General features: G+C 40.9%; 1 protein-coding gene across 4 annotated transcripts in view; it reads left to right on the plus strand.

The window, feature by feature from the left end:
• CELSR3 (cadherin EGF LAG seven-pass G-type receptor 3) overlaps positions 1-26380 on the plus strand; it is an 81068-nt gene that overhangs the window by 32251 nt on the left and 22437 nt on the right. For all 4 annotated transcript variants that reach the window (XR_011850157.1, XM_072126812.1, XM_072126813.1 and 1 more), the window contains exon 3: positions 15430-15652. Coding sequence is in view for 3 of the 4 variants with exons in the window: in XM_072126812.1 (XP_071982913.1) it covers positions 15430-15652 (223 nt within the window). In the remaining variant the exon portion in view is untranslated. The remainder of the gene's footprint in view (positions 1-15429; positions 15653-26380) is intronic.

Raw genomic sequence — 26380 nt, forward strand, 5'->3', positions numbered from 1 at the left:
TGATGTCACAGTACAGGATAATACACACAGTGATGTCACAGTACAGGGATACTACACACAGTGATGTCACAGTACAGGGATAATACACACAGTGATGTCACAGTGCAGAGATAATACACACTGTGATGTCACAGTACATAGATAATACACACAGTGATGTCACAGTACAGGGATAATACACACAGTGATGTCACAGTACAGGGATAATACACACAGTGATGTCACAGTACAGGATAATACACACAGTAATGTCACAGTACAGGGATAATACACACAGTGATGTCACAGTACAGGGATAATACACATAGTGGTGTCACAGTACAGGGATAATACACACTGTGATGTCACAGTACATAGATAATACACACAGTGATGTCACAGTACAGGGATAATACACACAGTGATGTCACAGTACATAGATAATACACACAGTGATGTCACAGTACAGAGATAATACACACAGTGATGTCACATTATATGAATAGTAAATATAGTGAGCTATGATATACTAGTGCAGCGCCCCCTGCTGGGAGAGCATTAGAGGGGAGCTCTTTCTGGTATACTGTAGTGATGAGCAGCTGCCTGTGTATTTTGGATACAGAGCACATTAGGCACAGACACTTCCCCGTCCCGGCTCTTGTCTTGCAGCCAGCAGTACATAAAGCTCATTTCCAAGAACTACACATTCCCCTCGAAAAATAAGCGTATTGTTCTTCCTAAATCCCTTTCTCTCCGCCCTTAACCCACTTAAACGCTCTCCTTAACCCTTGTTAAGCTGTTCCGCGTTGCAGCAGTCGCTCCCTGGATTGTCAGGTCCTGCGTCGGCATCTGGGGCTCCAGGCGGTACACGGGATTAAAGGGATGTGTTCTTCCTTGCCTAACATTTCCATTTCGATTCCTTAAGGAATGTCTTGTGGTTGAGGAAGATAAAGGATTATTAATTTAAAACCCGGGCTTGTGAGACTGGAAGCACGGGCCGCGCTAATGTGTTTCTGTTTAGACGCCTTGCTTGGGCAAATCTGACGTTAACTCTTGAGGTGCTGGTCGGGTATTTGCCCAAAGCATGATGGGTAACAGTGTGGGTATAGTCTCTACGAGGGGCATGAGATTGGGTCCTGGGGCCAATCCGGGGCCTGGATGCAGTTGATTGACATCTTAATTATTGACAATTACGAGATTAGTAATTGTCCATGATTATCCGCATAATCGGCTGCACAGTCTTGTTGGAGGCAAACCCAAGTTATAATGGGATCGGCGGCTGATATAATGAGACAGTATAACACACCACATTACAATGCTTTCTGTGATGTGGAGCGATCCCTACGTTTATCTGAAAGATGAGTGATGGCTAGTGGTCACGGACTAAGATTATGGCCTCCGGATTGGAGAAAAATAAAATTTGCTGAACAGTCCAACGAGTCAAACTGTGAAAAAATGATTGTGGGTGTGTCCTCACACTGCTGTGCTCTTAGCTCTTTGCTTTGAAATCTCCCTTCTGACTGCTTTACAACTCAACTAGAAGCCTGTAGAGACCAAAGAGCACAGCAGTGTGAGGACACGCCCCCAGGGAACTTGGAGAAGCTACAATTCTGGAATATAAATCCATATATCACAGTCCTGCTGTGCTAACACAAAGGTCTGATGACCAGAGCACAGCAGTGTCAGGACATGTTTAACTGTAAAAGCTACAGTCCTGGAATATAAACTCATATATCACATTCCATATAGAGAGCACAGAGCACAGCAGTGTGAGGACACGCCCCCAGTGCACTAGGAGAAGCTACAATTCTGGAATATAAATCCATATATCACAGTCCTGCTGTTGCTAACACAAAGGTCTGATGACTCATTTCTCCAGAGCACAGCAGTGTCAGGACATGTTTAACTGTAAAAGCTACAATCCTGGAATATAAACTCAAATATCACATTCCATATAGAGAGCACAGAACACAGCAGTGTGAGGAACCGCCCCCAGTAAATCCTGGAACATAAATCTGTATTTCACTGTCCTGCTGCTACTAACAGCAAACACAAAGATATGATTACACTGCTCTCCAGGGACAATACCTGTATAAAGAACAGAACACAGCAGTGTGAGGACACGTCCCCCTGTAGAATCTGCAATCCTGAAATATAAACCCAAATCCTGCTGTACATTATAAATAAGAGGGTTAAACAGACATCACATAATACTGTTTAAATGGGGTCTCTTTCTTTTACATCCTCATGACATTGATGGTGGTCCTATTATGGGACCTCCTCGTAAATTAAGTTTTCCCAAAACACAAAGACCAGAGTTAGAAGTCTAATTCCTCGTGTAGTGGCCGACACCAGGGGCTACAGCCAATCTCCTGTAACCTAAAGGCAGAGGACCCCTTTACCCCCATTGTCTGAATACACCTGTAATCAGGTAATTGGATCGTTCTGTATCAGACAGTTCTGATGTGTCCGATAATCGGCCTCAGTAATTATAATTGAGCAGTTTATCATCGGCAGCGTTCTAGCCAGGCAAAGATACACGGGTGAGATACAGAGGCCTGGCGTACCCAGGGTGGTCCCTCTAGGAGGAAGCGGTGGTCCCTGTGGACGGACAGCGAGGAAGATGAAGCGATTGCTTTCTCTCCTGCTCTCTGGGTGATTTGTAGAGATACCTGCATCTTTACTAGGGGAGAGCGGAGCATCATTTATCAGATCTGTCCCCTATTACTACCAAAGGAAGACTTGATATAAATTATACGGAGATGCAGAGGACTCCCAGGGTGCCAGTCTTAAAGGGACGGTGCTATGGGCTGATTATATAGAATATTGAATAACGTATTTCATGCAAAGCTTTTGTGACTGAGCCCCCATATCTATCCATCCAATTTAATCTAAGGGGGAGTTTTGTACTCACAGATGTTCTCCTCCTCTCTAATGACCTCTAGTGACCTCTACCCGGCCCAGACCTCCATGATGACTTCTAACCATGACATGGTATATTCTTGATGCCACGACTTGATATATTTCACGAGAAGCACAATGGCGCATATTTACGGCCACTACCCAATGCAAAGGTTTTGTGACTCTGTCCCCATGTCTACCTATCCAATTGGGAAAGTTTTGGACTTGTAGATGACGTCCTCTCTATCTCCCTTTTTGTTCTCTATCTGGCCCAGACTACCATGATGACTTCTAACCAGGATGTATTCCATGTCTACCCATCCAAATCAATGTACAGGCAGTCCCTGGTTTACGTACAAGATAGGGTCCATAGGTTTGTTCTTAAGTTGAATTTGTATGTAAGTCGAAACTGTATATTTTATAATTGTAGTTCCAGACAAAAAATGTTTTTGCCCCAGTGACAATTGGAGGTTCAAAATATTTTGCTGTAATGGGACCAAAGATTATCAATAAAGCTTCATTACAGACACCTTACAGCTGATTATTGCAATCTGGGACTACAGGCAGTTCCCTACTTAAGGACACCCGACTTACAGATGACCCCTAGTTACAGACGGACCCCTCTGCCCCCTGTGACCTCTGGTGACCTCTCTGGATGTTACTATAGTCCCAGACTGCAATGATCAGCTGTAAGGTGTCTGATATGAAGCTTTATTGATAATCCTTGGTCCCATTACAGCAAAAAATTTTGAAACTCCGATTGTCACTGGGGCAAAAAATCTGAATCTACAATTATAAAATATACAGTTTCGACTTACATACAAATTCAACTTAAGAACAAACCTATGGAACCTATTTTGTACGTAACAGGGGACTGCCCGTTTAATAAAGCATCCAGAGAGCTTCACAAGAGGTCACAGGGGGCAGAGGGGTCCGTCTTTAACTAGGGGTCGTCAGTAAGTCAGGTGTCCTTAAATAGGGGACCGCCTGTACTGACTCAGAGATGATGTCCTCCTTAAAGAGCGCCTTTTTGTTCTCTACCTGCCCAGAACACCATGATGACTTACAAACATTACTTGATAGTGGCCCATAAAATATCAGTGTAATAGCACTGCACATGGTTAGAGTCCCTCGGTCTGTCCTGACCAGCCTGGGGAGGGGTGATGGGTAGAATCATAAATCAAATTTTTCCGGGCAGATTGTGGCATCCGTTCCTTTAAGTCCCCCCCCCCCCCTCGGCTTTGGCTGGCACACACTGCTGACAGGCCAACATTAATGAAGGTGTCTGCTGCACTCTCCCTGTACATGCATATATTAGCCATAAATAATAAAAAGAAAAAAATTAGAAATTTCTGGAAATAAACAATGGAGAGATGCCGAAAATCGTCAAAAAAAAAAAAAAATCTATTGAATTCCTCCGCAACGTGTAATTAGGTGTAAGATAAGCTAAGCCTTCGATAATTAACCCCCGTCCGCTGGAAACCATCTGCACTCCCGCTCACATATAGAGCCGCCATCCGCCTCGCATTGCTGAATTTTTTTTTCAGCCGCATACAAAAAAACATTCATAATTCCGGGAGAAATCAACAAAGTAAATCTTATTAATTACGGCAGAAAATTCAATCAGGAACAATATGAGATATCACAACGGCAGATGAGGAAAGAGGATGCAATAACGGCAACGTAAACTAGATTCCTGGGATGGAAAACCAGGAGAGGCGTGCGGGGAGTAACTTACCCTATCCTTAAAATATTGGGAAGGCTGGCATCACATGTGCGCACAGGTTGTGACTGGCGTTACAGCTCTACCCTTAACCTTTTGGTCTTGGAACCCTGGTTCTTTGCAACATAGTGATACATTTAAATACTTTTCCTCCAGGGCAGGTCTTTTACTCACAGACTCCACCCAAAGACCCGCCCATGAGGGACATGGTTTGATAATCAGTGTTTTATATGTTTGATACCCTTTCTCTCGTCTTTAGTTAAAGGTGCTTACAATCTCTGCATCTAAAACACCTCGGGATATTTTGTAGTTGTAACAGTTTGAGCCCCCCAGTATAGCTTTATACAGGAGTAGTTTGTATTTTGCAATATCTGGATGTTATCTGTAAGAATATTTCACCCTGAGGTTTAATATTATCCAGACTTGAGTTCAAATGGGATTTGATAAAATTATCTGTCAATTATTCCTCTCAGGACACAGATGCAGAGCTGGAGGTATAACAGAAGACATCAGTGTGCCACATGTATTAGATTATATGGCACTAAGGAGGCTTCATCTGTGCAGAAATATGAGACCTCAATTGTGGGTCTTATACTACATACTATTATTACTATGTTACAGCTCCTATATACTATAATACTGCCCCCAGTGTACAAGAATATAACTACTATAATACTGCCCCCTATGTACAGGTATATAACTACTATAATACTGTCCCCTATGTACAAGAATATAACTACTATAATACTGCCCCTATGTACAGGGATATAACTACTATAATACTGCCCCTATGTACAAGAATATAACTACTATAATACTGCCCCCTATGTACAGGGATATAACTACTATAATACTGCCCCTATGTACAAGAATATAACTACTATAATACTGCCCCCTATGTACAGGAATATAACTACTATAATACTGCCCCCTATGTACAGGAATATAACTACTATAATACTGCCCCCTATGTACAGGAATATAACTACTATAATACTGCCCCCTATGTACAAGGATATAACTACTATAATACTGCTCCTATGTACAAGAATATAACTACTATAATACTGCCCCCTATGTACAAGAATATAACTACTATAATACTGCCCCCTATGTACAGGAATATAACTACTATAATACTGCCCCCTATGTACAGGAATATAACTACTATAATACTGCCCCCTATGTACAGGAATATAACTACTATAATACTGCCCCCTATGTACAAGGATATAACTACTATAATACTGCCCTCTATGTACAAGAATATAACTACTATAATACTGCCCCCTATGTACAAGAATATAACTACTATAATACTGCCCCCTATGTACAGGAATATAACTACTATAATACTGCCCCCTATGTACAGTAATATAACTACTATAATACTGCCCCCTATGTACAGGAATATAACTACTATAATACTGCCCCCTATGTACAGGAATATAACTACTATAATACTGCCCCCTATGTACAAGAATATAACTACTATAATACTGCCCCCTATGTACAAGGATATAACTACTATAATACTGCCCCTATGTACAGGAATATAACTACTATAATACTGCCCCTATGTACAAGAATATAACTACTATAATACTGCCCCCTATGTACAGGAATATAACTACTATAATACTGCCCCCTATGTACAGGAATATAACTACTATAATACTGCCCCCTATGTACAGGAATATAACTACTATAATACTGCCCCCTATGTACAAGGATATAACTACTATAATACTGCCCCCTATGTACAGGAATATAACTACTATAATACTGCCCCCTATGTACAGGAATATAACTACTATAATACTGCCCCCTATGTACAGGAATATAACTACTATAATACTGCCCCCTATGTACAGGAATATAACTACTATAATACTGCTCCCTATGTACAAGAATATAACTACTATAATACTGCCCCCTATGTACAGGAATATAACTACTATAATACTGCCCCCTATGTACAAGAATATAACTACTATAATATGGCCCCCTATGTACAAGAATATAACTACCATAATACTGCCCCCTATGTACAGGAATATAACTACTATATTACTGCCCCCTATGTACAAGAATATAACTACTATAATACTGCCCCCTATGTACAAGAATATAACTACTATAATACTGCCCCCTATGTACAAGGATATAACTACTATAATACTGCCCCTATGTACAGGAATATAACTACTATAATACTGCCCATGTGTACAAGAATATAACTACTATAATACTGCCCCCTATGTACAGGAATATAACTACTATAATACTGCCCCCTATGTACAGGAATATAACTACTATAATACTGCCCCCTATGTACAGGAATATAACTACTATAATACTGCCCCCTATGTACAAGGATATAACTACTATAATACTGCCCCCTATGTACAGGAATATAACTACTATAATACTGCCCCCTATGTACAGGAATATAACTACTATAATACTGCCCCCTATGTACAGGAATATAACTACTATAATACTGCTCCCTATGTACAAGAATATAACTACTATAATACTGCCCCCTATGTACAAGAATATAACTACTATAATACGGCCCCCTATGTACAAGAATATAACTACCATAATACTGCCCCCTATGTACAGGAATATAACTACTATATTACTGCCCCCTATGTACAAGAATATAACTACTATAATACTGCCCCCTATGTACAAGACTATAACTACTATAATACTGCCCCCTATGTACAAGAATATAACTACTATAATACTGCCCCCTATGTACAAGAATATAACTACTATAATACTGCTCCCTTTGTACAGGAATATAACTACTATAATACTGCCCCCTATGTACAAGAATATAACTACTATAATACTGCCCCCTATGTACAGGAATATAACTACTATAATACTGCCCCCTATGTACAGGAATATAACTACTATAATACTGCCCCCTATGTACAAGAATATAACTACCGGTACTATAATACTGCCCCCTATGTACAAGAATATAACTACTATAATACTGCCCCCTATGTACAAGAATATAACTACTATAATACTGCCCCCTATGTACAGGAATATAACTACTATAATACTGCCCCCTATGTACAAGAATATAACTACTATAATACTGCCCCCTATGTACAGGAATATAACTACTATAATACTGCTCCCTATGTACAAGAATATAACTCCTATAATACTGCCCCCTATGTACAACAATATAACTACTATAATACTGCCCCCTATGTACAGGAATATAACTACTATAATACTGCTCCCTATGTACAACAATATAACTACTATAATACTGCCCCCTATGTACAGGAATATAACTACTATAATACTGCCCCCTATGTACAGGAATATAACTACTATAATACTGCCCCCTATGTACAGGAATATAACTACTATAATACTGCCCCCTATGTACAGGAATATAACTACTATAATACTGCCCCCTATGTACAAGAATATAACTACTATAATACTGCCCCCTATGTACAACAATATAACTACTATAATACTGCCCCCTATGTACAGGAATATAACTACTATAATACTGCCCCCTATGTACAGGAATATAACTACTATAATACTGCCCCCTATGTACAGGAATATAACTACTATAATACTGCCCCCTATGTACAGGAATATAACTACTATAATACTGCCCCCTATGTACAGGAATATAACTACTATAATACTGCCCCCTATGTACAGGAATATAACTACTATAATACTGCCCCCTATGTACAAGAATATAACTACTATAATACTGCCCCCTATGTACAAGAATATAACTACTATAATACTGCCCCCTATGTACAGGAATATAACTACTATAATACTGCCCCCTATGTACAAGAATATAACTACTATAATACTGCCCCCTATGTACAGGAATATAACTACTATAATACTGCCCCCTATGTACAAGAATATAACTATTATAATACTGCCCCCTATGTACAAGAATATAACTACTATAATACTGTCCCCTATGTACAAGAATATAACTACTATAATAGGATTCTGGGTGTTCAGCTATGGCTGGGGGTAGTATATATATATATATACATACAGATAGACTATCTGGGGTGCGGATCGGCAGGCCTCTGATGTGGATATCTTGTAGTGTCTGCAGTAAGACATAAAGTCAATGGTGTTGCGTTGTCTTAGCACATCAAAGAGAACAGCGGATAGAATTATCCCTATAAGCGTCTTCCCTGGGACTAATAATTAACAGATTAGTATATTAAATACCAATTAAGTCTAACAAAAATGTAAATTCTCAAGTGGGGGGTCTGCCCTGAATAGAATGAAAGTGAATGTTGGAGGCTCCCTCAGTCTCACAGTGGATAGGTTTGACCCTTTGGGTGCTGGAGAGATGATCATCGTGAGATTTAGCAGACAAGATAGTCTGGGATTCTCACAGGAAAGAGGGTGGATAATGCTGCGCTAATGAAGACCTGCTATAGTGTGAGCGTCTGATCTTATCTGTCCACCAATCCAACCACAATCCCTTTATTGACCCTGAAATGGGAAATAAAACAATACAAAGCGGCTTCAGCCTGGAAGACAACTATGTAGGCAATGGTTATATTCCTGTACATAGGGGGCAGTATTATAGTAGTTATATTCTTGTACATAGGGGGCAGTATTATAGTAGTCATATTCTTGTACATAGGGGGCAGTATTATAGGAGTTATATTCTTGTACATAGGGGGCAGTATTATAGTAGTTATATTCTTGTACATAGGGGTAGTATTATAGTAGTCATATTCTTGTACATAGGGGGCAGTATTATAGTAGTTATATTCCTGTACATAGGGGGCAGTATTATAGTAGTTATATTCCTGTACATAGGGGGCAGTATTATAGTAGTTATATTCCTGTACATAGGGGGCAGTATTATAGTAGTTATATTCCTGTACATAGGGGGCAGTATTATAGTAGTTATATTCTTGTACATAGGGGGCAGTATTACAGTAGTTATATTCTTGTACAAAGGGGGCAGTATTATAGTAGTTATATTCCTGTACATAGGGGGCAGTATTATAGTAGTTATATTCTTGTACATAGGGGTAGTATTATAGTAGTTATATTCTTGTACATAGGGGGCAGTATTATAGTAGTTATATTCTTGTACATAGGGGTAGTATTATAGTAGTCATATTCTTGTACATAGGGGGCAGTATTATAGTAGTTATATTCCTGTACATAGGGGGCAGTATTATAGTAGTTATATTCCTGTACATAGGGGGCAGTATTATAGTAGTTATATTCCTGTACATAGGGGGCAGTATTATAGTAGTTATATTCCTGTACATAGGGGGCAGTATTATAGTAGTTATATTCTTGTACATAGGGGGCAGTATTACAGTAGTTATATTCTTGTACAAAGGGGGCAGTATTATAGTAGTTATATTCCTGTACATAGGGGGCAGTATTATAGTGGTTATATTCTTGTACATAGGGGGCAGTATTATAGTAGTTATATTCTTGTACATAGGGGGCAGTATTATAGTAGTTATATTCTTGTACATAGGGGGCAGTATTATAGTAGTTATATTCTTGTACATAGGGGCAGTATTATAGTAGTTATATTCCTGTACATAGGGGGCAGTATTATAGTAGTTATATTCCTGTACATAGGGGGCAGTATTATAGTAGTTATATTCCTGTACATAGGGGGCAGTATTATAGTAGTTATATTCCTGTACATAGGGGGCAGTATTATAGTAGTTATATTCTTGTACATAGGGGGCAGTATTACAGTAGTTATATTCTTGTACAAAGGGGGCAGTATTATAGTAGTTATATTCCTGTACATAGGGGGCAGTATTATAGTGGTTATATTCTTGTACATAGGGGGGCAGTATTATAGTATTTATATTCCTGTACATAGGGGGCAGTATTATAGTAGTTATATTCCTGTACATAGGGGGCAGTATTATAGTAGTTATATTCTTGTACATAGAGGGCAGTATTATAGTAGTTATATTCCTGTACATATGGGGCAGTATTATAGTAGTTATATCCTTGTACATAGAGGGCAGTATTATAGTAGTTATATTCTTGTACATAGGGGGCAGTATTATAGTAGTTCTATTCCTGTACATGGGGGGCAGTATTATAGTAGTTATATTCTTGTACATAGGCGGCAGTATTATAGTAGTTATATTCTTGTACATAGGGGGCAGTATTATAGTAGTTATATTCTTGTACATAGGGGGCAGTATTATAGTAGTTATATTCTTGTACATAGGAGCAGTATTATAGTAGTTATATTCTTGTACATAGGGGGCAGTATTATAGTAGTTATATTCCTGTACATAGGGGGCAGTATTATAGTAGTTATATTCCTGTACATAGGGGGCAGTATTATAGTAGTTATATTCCTGTACATAGGGGGCAGTATTATAGTAGTTATATTCTTGTACATAGGAGGCAGTATTATAGTAGTTATATTCTTGTACATAGGGGGCAGTATTATAGTAGTTATATTCCTGTACATAGGGGGCAGTATTATAGTAGTTATATTCCTGTACATAGGGGGCAGTATTATAGTAGTTATATTCCTGTACATAGGGGGCAGTATTATAGTAGTTATATTCCTGTACATAGGGGGCAGTATTATAGTAGTTATATTCCTGTACATAGGGGGCAGTATTATATAGAAGGTGGAATAAGCTTTTTGGTTATATGGAGATATGGAAGTTGCTGATTTGCATATTCTCTAAACATACTAATTGTCCTCCTGGTTCCCGCTGCCTTTGTAACATTTTACATACTGAGCAGAACTTTATGAGTCTGGAAAATTTCTTCTCATAAATAAATCACGGCGCCGACAAACACATTTACCCTGATCTGACGAACGCTGCAGTTTTTCCCTAATGTAAGTGGTTGAGCAGTTGCACCTAGAAGCGATAAGATACAACGTGTTCATTATAAATATTTGGCATGTTACAAATGTACATACTGATTGTTTCAACTCACATGCAACTATGGCTTTGCTCATCCTGATCTGCCCAGTTCATGAATATGATTTCAGCACTCTGTCATTACTGACAGGCAGATTGTGGCCTATTGATGGGGGAAAGACAACTGCTTCGGCCATTAATGGTCGTCCCTCCATTGAAGGTAATTGGATCGGCTCAGTAAGGTATCTGTGCAGTATAGATGGCAGGGAGACACTTGATCCGGTATTATAAATGATATTGTGCAGGTTTCCAAGTTTGGATATGAAAGGGGAAGGTGGCGGGGATGAATTCCAATGAACAGAGCGGATTTGGAGGAAGCATTATCTCAGTGGGGTTAGTTCAAGGCCAATTGCTTATTTCCTAGTAAAATTTGTAATTGGCTTTGTCAGGCGCTGCCATGTTCTGGAGTCCTGGCTTCCTGCCCTACAAGCGGCCCCCAGGTTTGTTAGAAATGATGGTATTTCCTAATGTAATGAAACCGGTGGCAGGAATCAGAAAATCAGAAAATAGCAGCAGAATCTACAGCAGTGGGGATACATGGTAGAATATAGGCAATTACATATATAGCAACTCCCTAACATGCAACCATGGGTCATGCCATGGGTTATAACATACAGGAATAGCACAATACATGGCGCAAATGGAAATAAAATTATGTTACAATCATGATCTGATCATGGGGAACATGTCATCCAATCTGAACAGGCAGAGGGGAAGTGTAAAGTATGGCGGATGGATACAGCAGCTGCTACTGATGAGATGAATTGTTCGGCAATGCACCAGGTTTTGGTGATTGCACATTTCAATTGGTCCTTACAGTCGTTCTCCATGATTTTATATATTGATCATCAATTTTTGGGATCAGTAACTTATTGGCGGGAGTCCAGCACCCCTGCACCCCTGCCGATCACATGTTTGGAAGTGTGATGCAGTCTCTTCACTGCTCACTAAGCACAGTGCCTTACATTACACAGTGGCCATACTTGGTATTGAAGTACAACCCCAATTACTTAAATGGGACCTAGATGTTGAACATCACGAATGGATATCTCTGGACGCTCATTGCACGGCGCCAAAGCAGCCCGATCAGGGGGCCCCATCTCTGCCAGTCTGATATTTATCCGTTAACCCAATTCTAAGTTTCTCCATTGATTAAATTTGATAATATATAATATATCTGCATATATAAAATCCAGTGTTTAGCATCAGGTAGAAGCTGCTGTTGATGGATCTGTAAGCAGAACCTTAGCCTTTAGGCCTGTAATGTGATGATGATATATGTCAGGGGATGGAAACAGCCTGAAGTCCAGGATGATACATTGTAGCAAACGATTAGGACAGACTGATACAATGTACGGAGGGCTCAGACATCTGCCATGATTGTCCCGAATAGATGCATCTTTAGTCACCAACCACTTGTGGGCAGTCAGTAGGAGATAATAAGGGATTTATATTCTAGGATTGGACCTTCTCCAAGTGCACAGGGGGTGGGGTTGGGTCCTCACACTGCTGTGCACTGTGCTCCCTGCAGACACTGTTCAGTATAGTCCCTGGTGAGAAGTGAAAAGTCAAACCTTTGTGTGTGTTGTTAGTAGCAGCAGCAGGACTGTGAAATATGGGTTATATTCTAAGATTATACCTTCTTCTTGTGCACTGGGGGTGTCCTCACACTGCTGTCCTCTGTGCTCTCTACAGCCAGTGTTATGTATTGTCCCTGGAGAGATGTCTAGTCATACCGTTATGTATGTTGTTAGTAGCAGCAGGACAGTGAAATACGGATGTTCCAGGATTTACTGGGGGCGTTTCCTCACACTGCTGTGTTCTATGTATGTAGCTGCTCTAGAGCCCCTCCCATCTGCGCTATAAAATACATTTTATATTGTTATTACGGTAATAAGTGAGCTTTTATCACTCTGCATAGTGATGTAGTGATGGCCACACAGCCATGGGTTATCCATATCAGAAGGGGACAGCTCTGGCCATCAGCTGATGAAGGGGGCGAAGGTGGAGGACCCATCCAGAATATTTCCCCTCTCTATCAGCATTACATAACGTCAGTGCAGGAAGCAACACAATATAGGATCCATCATCAGCCCTTGACCTCCTTGCTGATGGTTTCCAGTTTACACATCCGCCACCTATAGTCACAATGTTACTCAGAGGTCGAGATGCAGAAGTATCAGGATATCAAAGTATTCCACAACCTCAAAGTATCTTTTGTTCTCAAGTCCTTAAAGTCTGAACAGAACAGCAAAGTCTCCTTGAAGGCGAGGGGCTTCCTATCTATACCATCTGTCACTGGCATCAAAGACACAGTAATCTTCCTTGTATGTTACCCTCGCAGGACACATTAACGCTGTGATCACCATGCTGACTGTGCCAGGCCCTGCTCAGTGTACACGGACTATGAATTTCTTTCCAGCAGCTTAGGGGTTAATGGCAAGGCTTCTTGAGATGGCTCTTGCCAGGAGCTGTACATCCACCGTATGCCCATGAAATTGCCTCCTGTGGGGCTGTGGGAGGTGAGAGCGGTGCCAGCTCTGGATGAGATCTTCTATATGTGGCCTATAGAGACGCTATCAATCATTTCCACCCGAGGCGTAAACAAGTGTTTGTTTAGCCGGGCACTGCCACGCTGCATGCCGCCTTATTGTACCAGGAGTATACCAGCCAGGCAGATACCAGGAATCCTGCAGGATTGTTTAGTTATACCATGTGCCCACTATGGGGTCTAAATGAAGAGGCGCTAGAAGGTGTCACATCACTTTCCACCCCGCTCACTATGGTGATACCACTAGGGTGGTATGGTGTAGTGCCATCCACAGTACCCAGTGAACTCACTGCCCTCCAGTTATCCACCAATAGGTGACAGTAGAGAACTAAACCTAAAACAGGATTCTGGTGGAATTACACAGCATTCAATCAGAGGAGCTTTGCGTACAGTGCTAAGAGCACAGCAGTGTGAGGACCCAACCCCCTGTGCACTTGGAAAAGCTGCAATCCTGAAATATGAATCCATATTTTACAGTCCTGCTGCTACTTACATCACAGACAAGGTCTGATTACACAGATCTCCAGGGACTATATCTAACAATCAATGGCTGCTGAGAACACAGCAGTGTGAGGACACCCCCCACTGCACTCGGGGAAGCTACAATACTGGAAGATAAATCCATATTTCACAGTCCTGCTGCTACTTACATCACAGACAAAGGTCTGATTACACAGATCTCTAAGGACTATACCTAACAATGGCTGCTGAGAGCACAGCAGTGTGAGGACACCCCCCCAGTGCACTCGGGGAAGCTACAAGATAAGGAAGATAAATCCTTAGCTCATAGTCCTGCTGCTACTAACAACATACACAAAGGTCTGATTAAACATATCTCCAGGTGCAATACCTAACACTGGCTGCAGAGAGCACAGAGCACAGCAGTGTGAGGATACGCCCCCAGTGCACTTGGAGAAGTTACAATCCTAGAATATAAATCCATATTTCACAGTCCTGCTGCTACTAACAACATACACAAAGATCTGATTACCAGGGACAATGTATAACAATGACTGCAGTCTACATGGTCACACCTGCTGACAGGTTCTACTTAATAGTCACAGAATCTCATGTATTAGTAAAAACATGGCTGCCACCTGAGACAAGCAAACTTAGCAATTGTATGGTGTAGCACAGAAGTCTTGGTGGCACTTCCATACATTTATGTTACTGCTGGCACTGTATCTGTTGGGTGCACTTGCAGTTATAGTCACTAGATGGCGCCACCACTCGCTCCCCTGCGAGTGCACCTTGTATGACCTGTACCTGACACATCTCTTCTCTCTCTTTCTTTGCAGGTGACAACTGTGAGGTGGACAGCAGCTCAGGCCGCTGCGTGCCCGGGGTCTGCAGGAATGGGGGGACATGCACCAACTTGGCAGAAGGCGGCTTCACGTGCCAGTGTCCATCTGGAGGCTTTGAGAAGCCATACTGCGAGCTGTCAACGCGATCCTTCCCTCCAAAATCGTTTGTCATGTTCCGAGGACTGCGGCAGAGATTCCACATGAGTCTGTCCCTGTCGTAAGTGTCACCGCCTGTCTGTAGTCTGTGTGCGCCCCGGGAGAGGACTATGTCACATGCTACACGGTCCAGAATCTCACCACAAAAAGGGAAACGATAACCAGAATGTGTAACGCATAAAATAACACTTTATTAGAGCAATTAAAGCAAATCCATTAAGAAAGACAACGTGCACACAAATAGTCCAGCCATGGTCACATAACTGAGTATACATGAGGAATAGATCGCAGTAACCTGTACAGAGGTAGAGGAGGAATAGTCCTCAGAACAAGGCAAGGTATTTGCTTACAGACAAGTATTGCACATTACCCAGAGGAATAACAGAGGACAAGGGTCCGGTGGTGTCCAGCCTGTGTATGTGTCCCTTGTCCTCTGGGTAATGTGCAATACTTGTCTGTAAGCAAATACCTTGCCTTGTTCTGAGGACTATTCCTCCTCTACCTCTATACAGGTTACTGCGATCTATTCCTCATGTATACTCAGTTATCTGACCATGGCTGGACTATTTCTGTGCACGTTGTCTTTCTAAATGGATTTGTTTTAATTGATCTAATAAAGTGTTATTATATGCTTTCTACATTCTGGTTATTGTTTCCCTTTTTGTGGTGTTTTGGAACAATCTATCTAGTGGGGGTACATTGTATCTGTGCCCCCTATTACTTGTATCGGTGTTCACTGTCAAGAATCTATCTGCTATCTCATATCTATCTCTCTGTCATATCTGTCTATGTCATATCTATCTATCTCCTATCTATCTATCTATCTATCTATCTCATATCTATCTATCTATCTATCTATCTATCTATCTATCTATCTATCTATCATCTATCTCATATCTATCATTTATCTCATATCTATCTATCTATCTATCTATCTCATATCTATCTATCTATCTATCTATCTATCTATCTCACATCTATCTATCTATCTATCTATCTATCTATCTATCTATCTCATATCTATCTATCTATCTCATATCTATCTCACATCTATCTATCTATCTATCTATCTATCTCATATCTATCTATCTCATATCTATCTATCTCATATCTATCTCATATCTATCTTTTAACTCATATCTATCTACCTATCTATCTATCTATCTATCTATCTATCTATCTATCTATCTATCTATCTATATATCTCCTATCTATCTATCTATCTATCTATCTATCTATCTCATATCTATCTCACATCTATCTATCTATCTATCTATCTATCTATCTATCTATCTATCTCATATCTATCTATCTCATATCTATCTATCTCATATCTATCTCATATCTATCATTTATCTCCTATCTATCTATCTATCTATCTATCTATCTATCTATCTATCTATCTATCTATCTATCTATCTATCTATCTATCTATCTATCTCTCTCATATGTATCTGTCTCATATCTATCTATCTATATATCTCATATCTATATATTTATCTATCTATCTATCTCCTATCTATCTATCTATCTATCTATCTATCTATCTATCTATCTCATATCTATCTCACATCTATCTATCTATCTATCTCATATCTATCTATCTATCTCATATCTATCTCTCATATCTATCTATCTCATCTATATATCTATCTCACATCTATCTATCTATCTATCTATCTATCTATCTATCTATCTCATATCTATCTATCTATCTCATATCTATCTCTCATATCTATCTATCTCATCTATATATCTATCTCATATCTATCTCTCATATCTATCTATCTCATCTATATATCTATCTCATATCTATCATTTATTTCATATCTATCTATCTATCTATCTATCTATCTATCTATCTATCTATCTATCTATCTATCTATCTATCTCTCTCATGTCTCATATCTATCTATCTATCTATCTCATATCTATCTATCTATCTATCTCATATCTATCTATCTATATATCTATCTATCTCCTATCTATCTATCTCTCTCCTATCTATCTATCTATCTATCTATCTCTTATCTATCTATCTGTCTCGTATCTATGTATCTCATATCTATCTATCTATCTCCTATCTATCTATCTATCTATCTCTCTCCTATCTATCTATCTATCTATCTATCTATCTATCTATCTATCTATCTATCTATCTGTCTCGTATCTATCTATCTCTCTCCTATCTATCTATCTATCTCCTATCTATCTATCTATCTATCTATCTATCTATCTCTCTATCTATCTCATATCTATCTATCTATCTATCTATCTCATATCTATCTATCTATCTATCTCATATCTATCTATCTATCTCATATCTCATATCTATCTATCTATCTATCTATCTATCTATCTATCTATCTCCTATCTATCTATCTATCTCCTATCTATCTATCTATCTATCTATCTATCTATCTATCTGTCTCGTATCTAAGTATCTCATATCTATTATCTATCTCCTATCTATCTCATATCTATCTATCTCCTATCTATCTATCTATCTATCTATCTATCTATCTATCTATCTATCTATCTGTCTCGTATCTAAGTATCTCATATCTATCTATCTTTATAAAAAAGAAAATTCAGCAGCACAGTCCTCAGCAACAAAGTGTAACGGGTGCTATCCTTCTACCCACACCAGTATGAGTCAATTTGATATCCAGAAAAATGAAATACGGCAGCAATCCAAAGTTGTGAACAAACAAATAAAGTGTTTATTCCACCTGCAGCTGCTGGAGGTGGAATAAACGCTTTATTTGTTTGTTCACAACATTGTAGTGCTGCCGTATTTCATTTTTCTGGATATCTATCTTTGTATTTATTTTCTATATATCTATCATATTATCATCTCTCTATCAATCTCATATTTATCTAATATCTACCTCTCTTGTATCTATTCCATTTAGCTGTATTGGCAGGACCAAATACAAATTAGCATTGCCAAAGCATTTAGAAAATATGGGATTTTGGGAGACAGGGTGAGGGATGGGGGACATGGGGGTGCAGAGGGAGTGGGGGTTCTATCTCATCTAGTAAGTTACAGATGTGATATTTATCCCAGGCGCTCTCATTAGATTTACAATTGATTGATGATGATGTCATTAGCAGGAGCCCCTCCTCCTCCCAACAATTGAGTCACAGTGCGCTCTTCCTTTATGTTTGGAGCATGACCTCATCTGAGAGCATGAGGCCTCACCACTTTATGGAGACGCCTTGTGGCTGCTTTTAATTGATTATTTAAAAGGGTTTTTCTCATGCATTAGTTTTCTTAATTTTTTTGGTAATATTTTGCTGATTCAGCAGTATAACCAGAAATGCATCAACCCCATGGATGCTGGAAAAGATGGGGACTAAGCCGTATATAGGAAGTGCAGGTCTGAGAGCCTCACTATCTATATCTATATATGTCATATCTATCTATCTATCTATCTATCTATCTATCTATCTATCTATCTATCATCTATCTATCTATCTATCTATCTATCTATCTATCTATCTATCTATCTCCTATCTATCTATCTATCTCCTATCTATCTATCTATCTCCTATCTATCTATCTATCTATCTATCTCATATCTATCTATCTATCTATCTATCTATCTATCTATCTATCTCCTATCTATCTATCTATCTATCTATCTATCTATCTCCTATCTATTATTTATCTTCCAAACACTTCATATTTGTAAAATCTATCTATCTCATATACATTTAGCTATTTTATGTTCTATAAACAGCACCACACCTGCCCATAGGCTGTGCCTGGTATTGCAGTTTTGTTTCACTGGAGTATATGATGCTGACATGCATTGCCATAAAAACCTGTGACCAGGGGTGGCGCTGTTTCTGGAGGAAATCAATAATACAGGTAGTCCCTGGGTTATGTACAATAAAAGTTCTGTAGGTTTGTTCTTAAGTTGAATTTGTATGTAAGTCGGAACTGTATATTTTATAATTGTAGCCCCAGACCAATTTTTTTTTGGTCTCTGTGACAATTGGATTTTAAAAATGTTGGGTTGTCATAAGAACCAGGATTAACACTAAAGCTTCATTACAGACGCCTGTGATAACTGTTATACCTAAAGTACAGTAAATTTCCAACATCCAGAGGTCTGTTTATAACTAGGGATCGTCTGTAAGTTGGGTGTCCTTAAGTAGGGGACCGCCTGTATTCTTCTAATCCTAGAAAACAACAGAAATTCTCCATAAACGGGACCTGACAGGTCCTGGGCTATTGGATGGTGATTGGACTGGTCTGGATAATCAGTCACTGTGGATGATAGGATGGCAGTATGTGGTGCCTGGCAGTAGTCTGTGGATGATAGGTGTGGTAGTTATGTGGTGCCTGGCAGTAGTCTGTGGATGATAGGTGTGGTAGTTTTGTGGATTAATATCTCCTTATATGGGTGCGTCCTGCTGGGATATTCATGGCGGCGGCTGCTGGTAATTGTCACTTATATTGTGATGATACACTGGAGATTGATCCTGATGTTGTTACAGTGATTCATGTACCGAGCCGGATATTGATCGGCGCTTGGCCCAGGATCTTCCACTTGTCTTTTATAATATCCGCCAAGGAGAGGATGGAGGATTATCTTACAGGAAATTATATGGTTTACTCTATGTCAGTATTACAAATGTTCATGTAGACCCCAGTATGTGGAAATCAGGGAGATATGGCGCCTCCAATTCAGTGTCCACATAATGGCAGCAACTAACAGTGCCCCTACCCTGATAACGGCAGTACCCCCTGATAAGAGAATCAGCTGTGGTACCCCCATGATGATAATAACTGTAGTATCAGGCTCCCATAAGGGAACCAGGTGTGGAGCTCCTATGGTAATAGCTTCAGTACCTCCATCGTAAAAGCCTACTCTACAAATGTTGATGTAGAACCCAGAATGGGGAAATCAGGGAGATGCAGCGCCTCCATGTGTACAGGAAGAATTGTGGGGGCCAACAGAAGGACCACCAAAGATAACCAGACCCTGTCCTCACCTCCTCACTCTTCCTGCAGGCTCGTAAGCCAAGGATGTGTTGCTTTAAAATGGCGCCGAGAGCAGCACCTCTTAAGTTTTCCGCGGCTGCAGGAATATTCTCCTGTTTGGTGAACTCTTTGCTGGGGCAATGGCCTGGGTGCCCACAGGGAGGGGTCCGAGTGCCACCTCTGGTACCAATGTCATGGGTCTATATGGTGTCCTGTTAATTACAACAAGCTCCCTCTGAACAGAGCTGAACATAGTGTCCCTAAAACCATTCAAAACTTAGTGCCCCCGTAGTAATAACCAGTGTTCCCCATAATGACGGCTCTGTACCCCCAGAACAGTTCCATCCAGAATACTTCCATAATGATCGGCATGTTTGTCCCCAGTTATTGTAAATGGAAGGGCGGACAAGACAGGTGACATGGTTCCAAAGTCTTCATCCCCCTGCACCGTCACCTTGCTGCGCCCCCTCTCTTCTGCAGCGGAGCAGATCACTTTATAGAGCCCCTAAATGCTGCGGATTTCAGCCGCTTCAGTCCAGAGACAGAGTAATTAGTCTGTTCTGTCTTTTATTACTTTTGTCACATTTTATTACATGTGATTATCTAGGAGGATATTTTATATGAGATTGTGAGTCTGCAAATTTAATCTCATGCCCTTAAGAGGTCACCTTTAATAACTTCTCTCCCGGGGTGTCCTGAGGCCAGGAAAATGTAACGGGATAATTTACAGGGGAGCTAACAGGGAAGCCAGGCAATAAAACAATGCCTGCTCAGGAGTATAGAGGACTTATTTAGAGGAGAAGATGGGGCTGTTGAGTAGCCAAATGCAGAGAGCTTAGAGCACAGCAGGGTGAGGATGCAACCCTAGTGCTATATTCAAATCTTTTAAAATCCAGGTTTCACAGTTCTGCTTCTACTTATAACATAAATAAAGGTGTGATTAAACATCTCTCCAGGGACCATGCATAACACTGGCTGCAGAGAGCACAGCAGTGTGAGGACACCTCCATATTTCACAGTCCTGCTGCTACTATCAACATACACAATAGTATGATTACACTCTCCACCTAACAAAGTCTGCATCTTTATACCTGTTGACAGGTTCCCTTTAAACAACAGAGGGATGAGGAGGAGTTTTCTGACTTGATTGAGATCATTCACATCTGTTTTCCTTGGAGGGAAATAACATTTTTGTACAGATAAAAGTGCTCTTTACTCCATGACTGCTGCTCCGTGACTCCGCTTTATTACTGTCTCTCCGTGACGCTACTCCATGACTGCCACTACGTGATGTTGCTCCGTGACTGCTGCTGCCCGTGATGCTGCTCCATGACTACTGCTCTGTGATGCTGCTCCATGACTGCTGCTGTTTGACTGCTGCTAAATGACTCCTGCTCCGTGATTACTGCTCCGTGATTACTGCTCCGTGATTACTGCTCCGTGATGCTGCTCCATGACTGCTGCTCCATGACTGCTGCTCCATGACTGCTGCTCCGTGATGCTGCTCCATGATGCTGCTCCATGACTCCTGCTCCATGATGCTGCTCTGTGATGCTGCTCTGTGATGCTTCTCCATGACTGCTGCTCCATGACTGCTGCTCCATGACTGCTGCTCCGTGATGCTGCTCCATGACTCCTGCTCCATGATGCTGCTCCGTGATGCTGCTCTGTGAATCTTCTCCATGACTGCTGCTCTGTGAATCTTCTCCATGACTGCTGCTCCATGACTGCTGCTCTGTGATGCTTCTCCATGACTGCTGCTCTGTGATGCTGCTCCGTGATGCTCCTCCGTGACTGCTTCTCCATGACTGCTGCTCCGTGATGCTGCTCCGTGATGCTCCTCCGTGACTGCTTCTCCATGACTGCTGCTCCGCGATGCTGCTCCGTGACTGCTGCTCTGTGATGCTGCTCCATGACTGCTGCACCGTGATGCTGCTCCATGACGCTGCTTTACGACTGCTGCTACATGACTGCTGCTCTGTGATGTTGCTTTGTGACTACTGCTCAATGACTGCTGTTCCATAACTGATGCTCTATGACTGCTGCCTCTTCATGACTGCCGCTCTGTGGCGCTGCTTTATGACCACTGCTGCTCAATTAATGCAATGCTCCGTGATACAACTTTGCTACTGGTGCTCTGTGATTGCTGATACATGACGGCTGCTTCTTGACTGCTGCACCATGCTTTATCATTACTGATTCATGACTTTCACTCCATGACTGCTGCTCTTTGACTAAAGGACAGCTGTTCCTTTCCCTCCGATTATCATGGGTACCTCTGGCCCACCAGGCCGATGTTACAACCATCAAACCATCAAGGTGCCAGAATGTGGGGGCTACTACATAGTACATGGCTTCTTACCGTCCATTATTTGACAGGTACAAAGTATCATCCTCCTCTTTGCCGTATCCAAGGTCGTTTTCTACATTGTAATTTTTTCTCATAGATATTTATATCTGCTAATGACGCTCTTGAACCACTTGACCCTCTAAGTGAGGCCATTAAAGCCTCCACACGTCCAGGTGAAAGGATCCTGCGCCGTGCGATAATAAGGACGGAGCGGCTCAGCAGAAGGGAACTTTTCAGGCAAAAGGGAAAACATTAATTTCTTGTCAACGTCTAACTGCTTAATCCCCATAGAGGAACATTTCAACTAAAGGTCACAGCCCGTCCCCCACACGAGCGCAGGCTCCAAAGACGGATTTGGACGTCCTCACTTTAATACCTTCCCATCTCCCCTGATTCTTCCTGTGGTGAAAATTGTACTGAAATCCTGATCGTATTGGAGACCATTGTGAAGTGCACAGTCCATAATGGTCTTCATAAATAGGTTTACAAACACGACATCACATCACCAGCGGCTGCACAATTACTAGAGATCGAAATCTCCCTGACATCCTGCAGAGTAGTAATTACAATAGATTATTATAAAAGTCAAAAAACACAAAATTATTTATTAATTAAAAAACATGTCTATCCTGTACTGACCCTGAGTTATACCCTGGATTATACTCCAGAGCTGCACTCACTATTCTGCTGCTGGTGCAGTCACTGTGTACATACATGACATTACTTATCCTGTACTGATCCTGAGTTACATCCTGTATTATACTCCAGAGCTGCACTCACTATTCTGCTGCTGGTGCAGTCACTGTGTACATACATGATATTACTTATCCTGTACTGGTCCTGAGTTACATCCTGTATTATACCCCAGAGCTGCACTCACTATTCTGCTGCTGGTGCAGTCACTGTGTACATACATGACATTACTTATCCTGTACTGATCCTGCGTTACATCCTGTATTATACTCCAGAGCTGCACTCACTATTCTGCTGCTGGTGCAGTCACTGTGTACATACATGACATTACTTATCCTGTACTGATCCTGAGTTACATCCTGTATTATACCCCAGAGCTGCACTCACTATTCTGCTGCTGGTGCAGTCACTGTGTACATACATGACATTACTTATCCTCTACTGATCCTGAGTTACATCCTGTATTATACCCCAGAGCTGCACTCACTATTCTGCTGCTGGTGCAGTCACTGTGTACATACATGACATTACTTATCCTGTACTGATCCTGAGTTACATCCTGTATTATACTCCAGAGCTGCACTCAGTATTCTGCTGCTGGTGCAGTCACTGTGTACATACATGACATTACTTATCCTGTACTGATCCTGCGTTACATCCTGTATTATACCCCTGAGCTGCACTCACTATTCTGCTGCTGGTGCAGTCACTGTACATACATGACATTACTTATCCTGTACTGATCCTGAGTTACATTCTGTATTATACTCCAGAGCTGCACTCACTATTCTGCTGCTGGTGCAGTCACTGTGTACATACATGACATTACTTATCCTGTACTGATCCTGAGTTACATCCTTTATTATACTCCAGAGCCGCACTCACTATTCTGCTGCTGGTGCAGTCACTGTGTACATACATGACATTACTTATCCTGTACTGATCCTGAGTTACATCCTGTATCATACTCCAGAGCTGTACTCACTATTCTGCTGCTGGTGCAGTCACTGTGTATATACATGACATTACTTACCCTGTACTGATCCTGAGTTACATCCTGTATTATACTCCAGAGCTGCACTCACTATTCTGCTGCTGGTGCAGTCACTGTGTATATACATGACATTACTTATCCTGTACTGATCCTGAGTTACATCCTGTATTATACCCCAGAGCTGCACTCACTATTCTGCTGCTGGTGCAGTCACTGTGTATATACATGACATTACTTATCCTGTACTGATCCTGAGTTACATTCTGTATTATACTCCAGAGCTGCACTCACTATTCTGCTGCTGGTGCAGTCACTGTATATACATGACATTACTTATCCTGTACTGATCCTGAGTTACATCCTGTATTATACTCCAGAGCTGCACTCACTATTCTGCTGCTGGTGCAGTCACTGTGCACATACATGACATTACTGTACTGTACTGATCCTGAGTTACATCCTGTATTATACCCCAGAGCTGCACTCACTGTTCTGCTGCTGGTGCAGTCACTGTGTACATACATGACATTACTTATCCTGTACTCATCCTGAGTTACATCCTGTATTATACTCCAGAGCTGCACTCACTATTCTGCTGCTGGTGCAGTCACTGTGTACATACATGACATTACTTATCCTGTACTGATCCTGAGTTACATCCTGTATTATACTCCAGAGCTGCACTCTCTATTCTGCTGCTGGTGCAGTCACTGTGTACATACATGACGTTACTTATCCTGTACTGATCCTGAGTTACATCCTGTATTATAACCCAGAGCTGCACTCACTATTCTGCTGCTGGTGCAGTCACTGTGTACATACATGACATTACTTATCCTGTACTGATCCTGAGTTACATCCTGTATTATACACCAGAGCTGCACTCACTATTCTGCTGCTGGTGCAGTCACTGTGTACATACATGACATTACTTATCCTGTACTGATCCTGAGTTACATCCTGTATTATACTCCAGAGCTGCACTCACTATTCTGCTGGTGCAGTCACTGTACATACATGACATTACTTATCCTGTACTGACCCTGAGTTACATCCTGTATTATACTCCAGAGCTGCACTCACTATTCTGCTGGTGCAGTCACTGTACATACATGACATTACTTATCCTGTACTGACCCTGAGTTACATCCTGTATTATACCCCAGAGCTGCACTCACTATTCTGCTGCTGGGGCAGTCACTGTGTACATACATGACATTACTTATGCTGTACTGATCCTGAGTTACATCTTGTATTATACTCCAGAGCTGCACTCACTATTCTGCTGCTGGTGCAGTCACTGTGTACATACATGACATTACTTATCCTGTACTGATCCTGAGTTACATCCTGTATTATACCCCAGAGCTGCACTCACTATTCTGCTGCTGGTGCAGTCACTGTGTACATACATGACATTACTTATCCTGTACTGATCCTGAGTTACATTCTGTATTATACTCCAGAGCTGCACTCACTATTCTGCTGCTGGTGCAGTCACTGTGTACATACATGACATTACTTATCCTGTACTGATCCTGAGTTACATCCTGTATTATACCCCAGAGCTGCACTCACTATTCGGCTGCTGGTGCGGTCACTGTGTACATACATGACATTACTTATCCTGTACTGATCCTGAGTTACATCCTGTATTATACCCCAGAGATGCACTCACTATTCTGCTGCTGGTGCAGTCACTGTGTACATACATGACATTACTTATCCTGTACTGATCCTGAGTTACATCCTGTAT

This window comes from Engystomops pustulosus, chromosome 10, assembly GCF_040894005.1.
Source record: "Engystomops pustulosus chromosome 10, aEngPut4.maternal, whole genome shotgun sequence".
Classification (NCBI taxonomy): domain Eukaryota; kingdom Metazoa; phylum Chordata; class Amphibia; order Anura; family Leptodactylidae; genus Engystomops; species Engystomops pustulosus.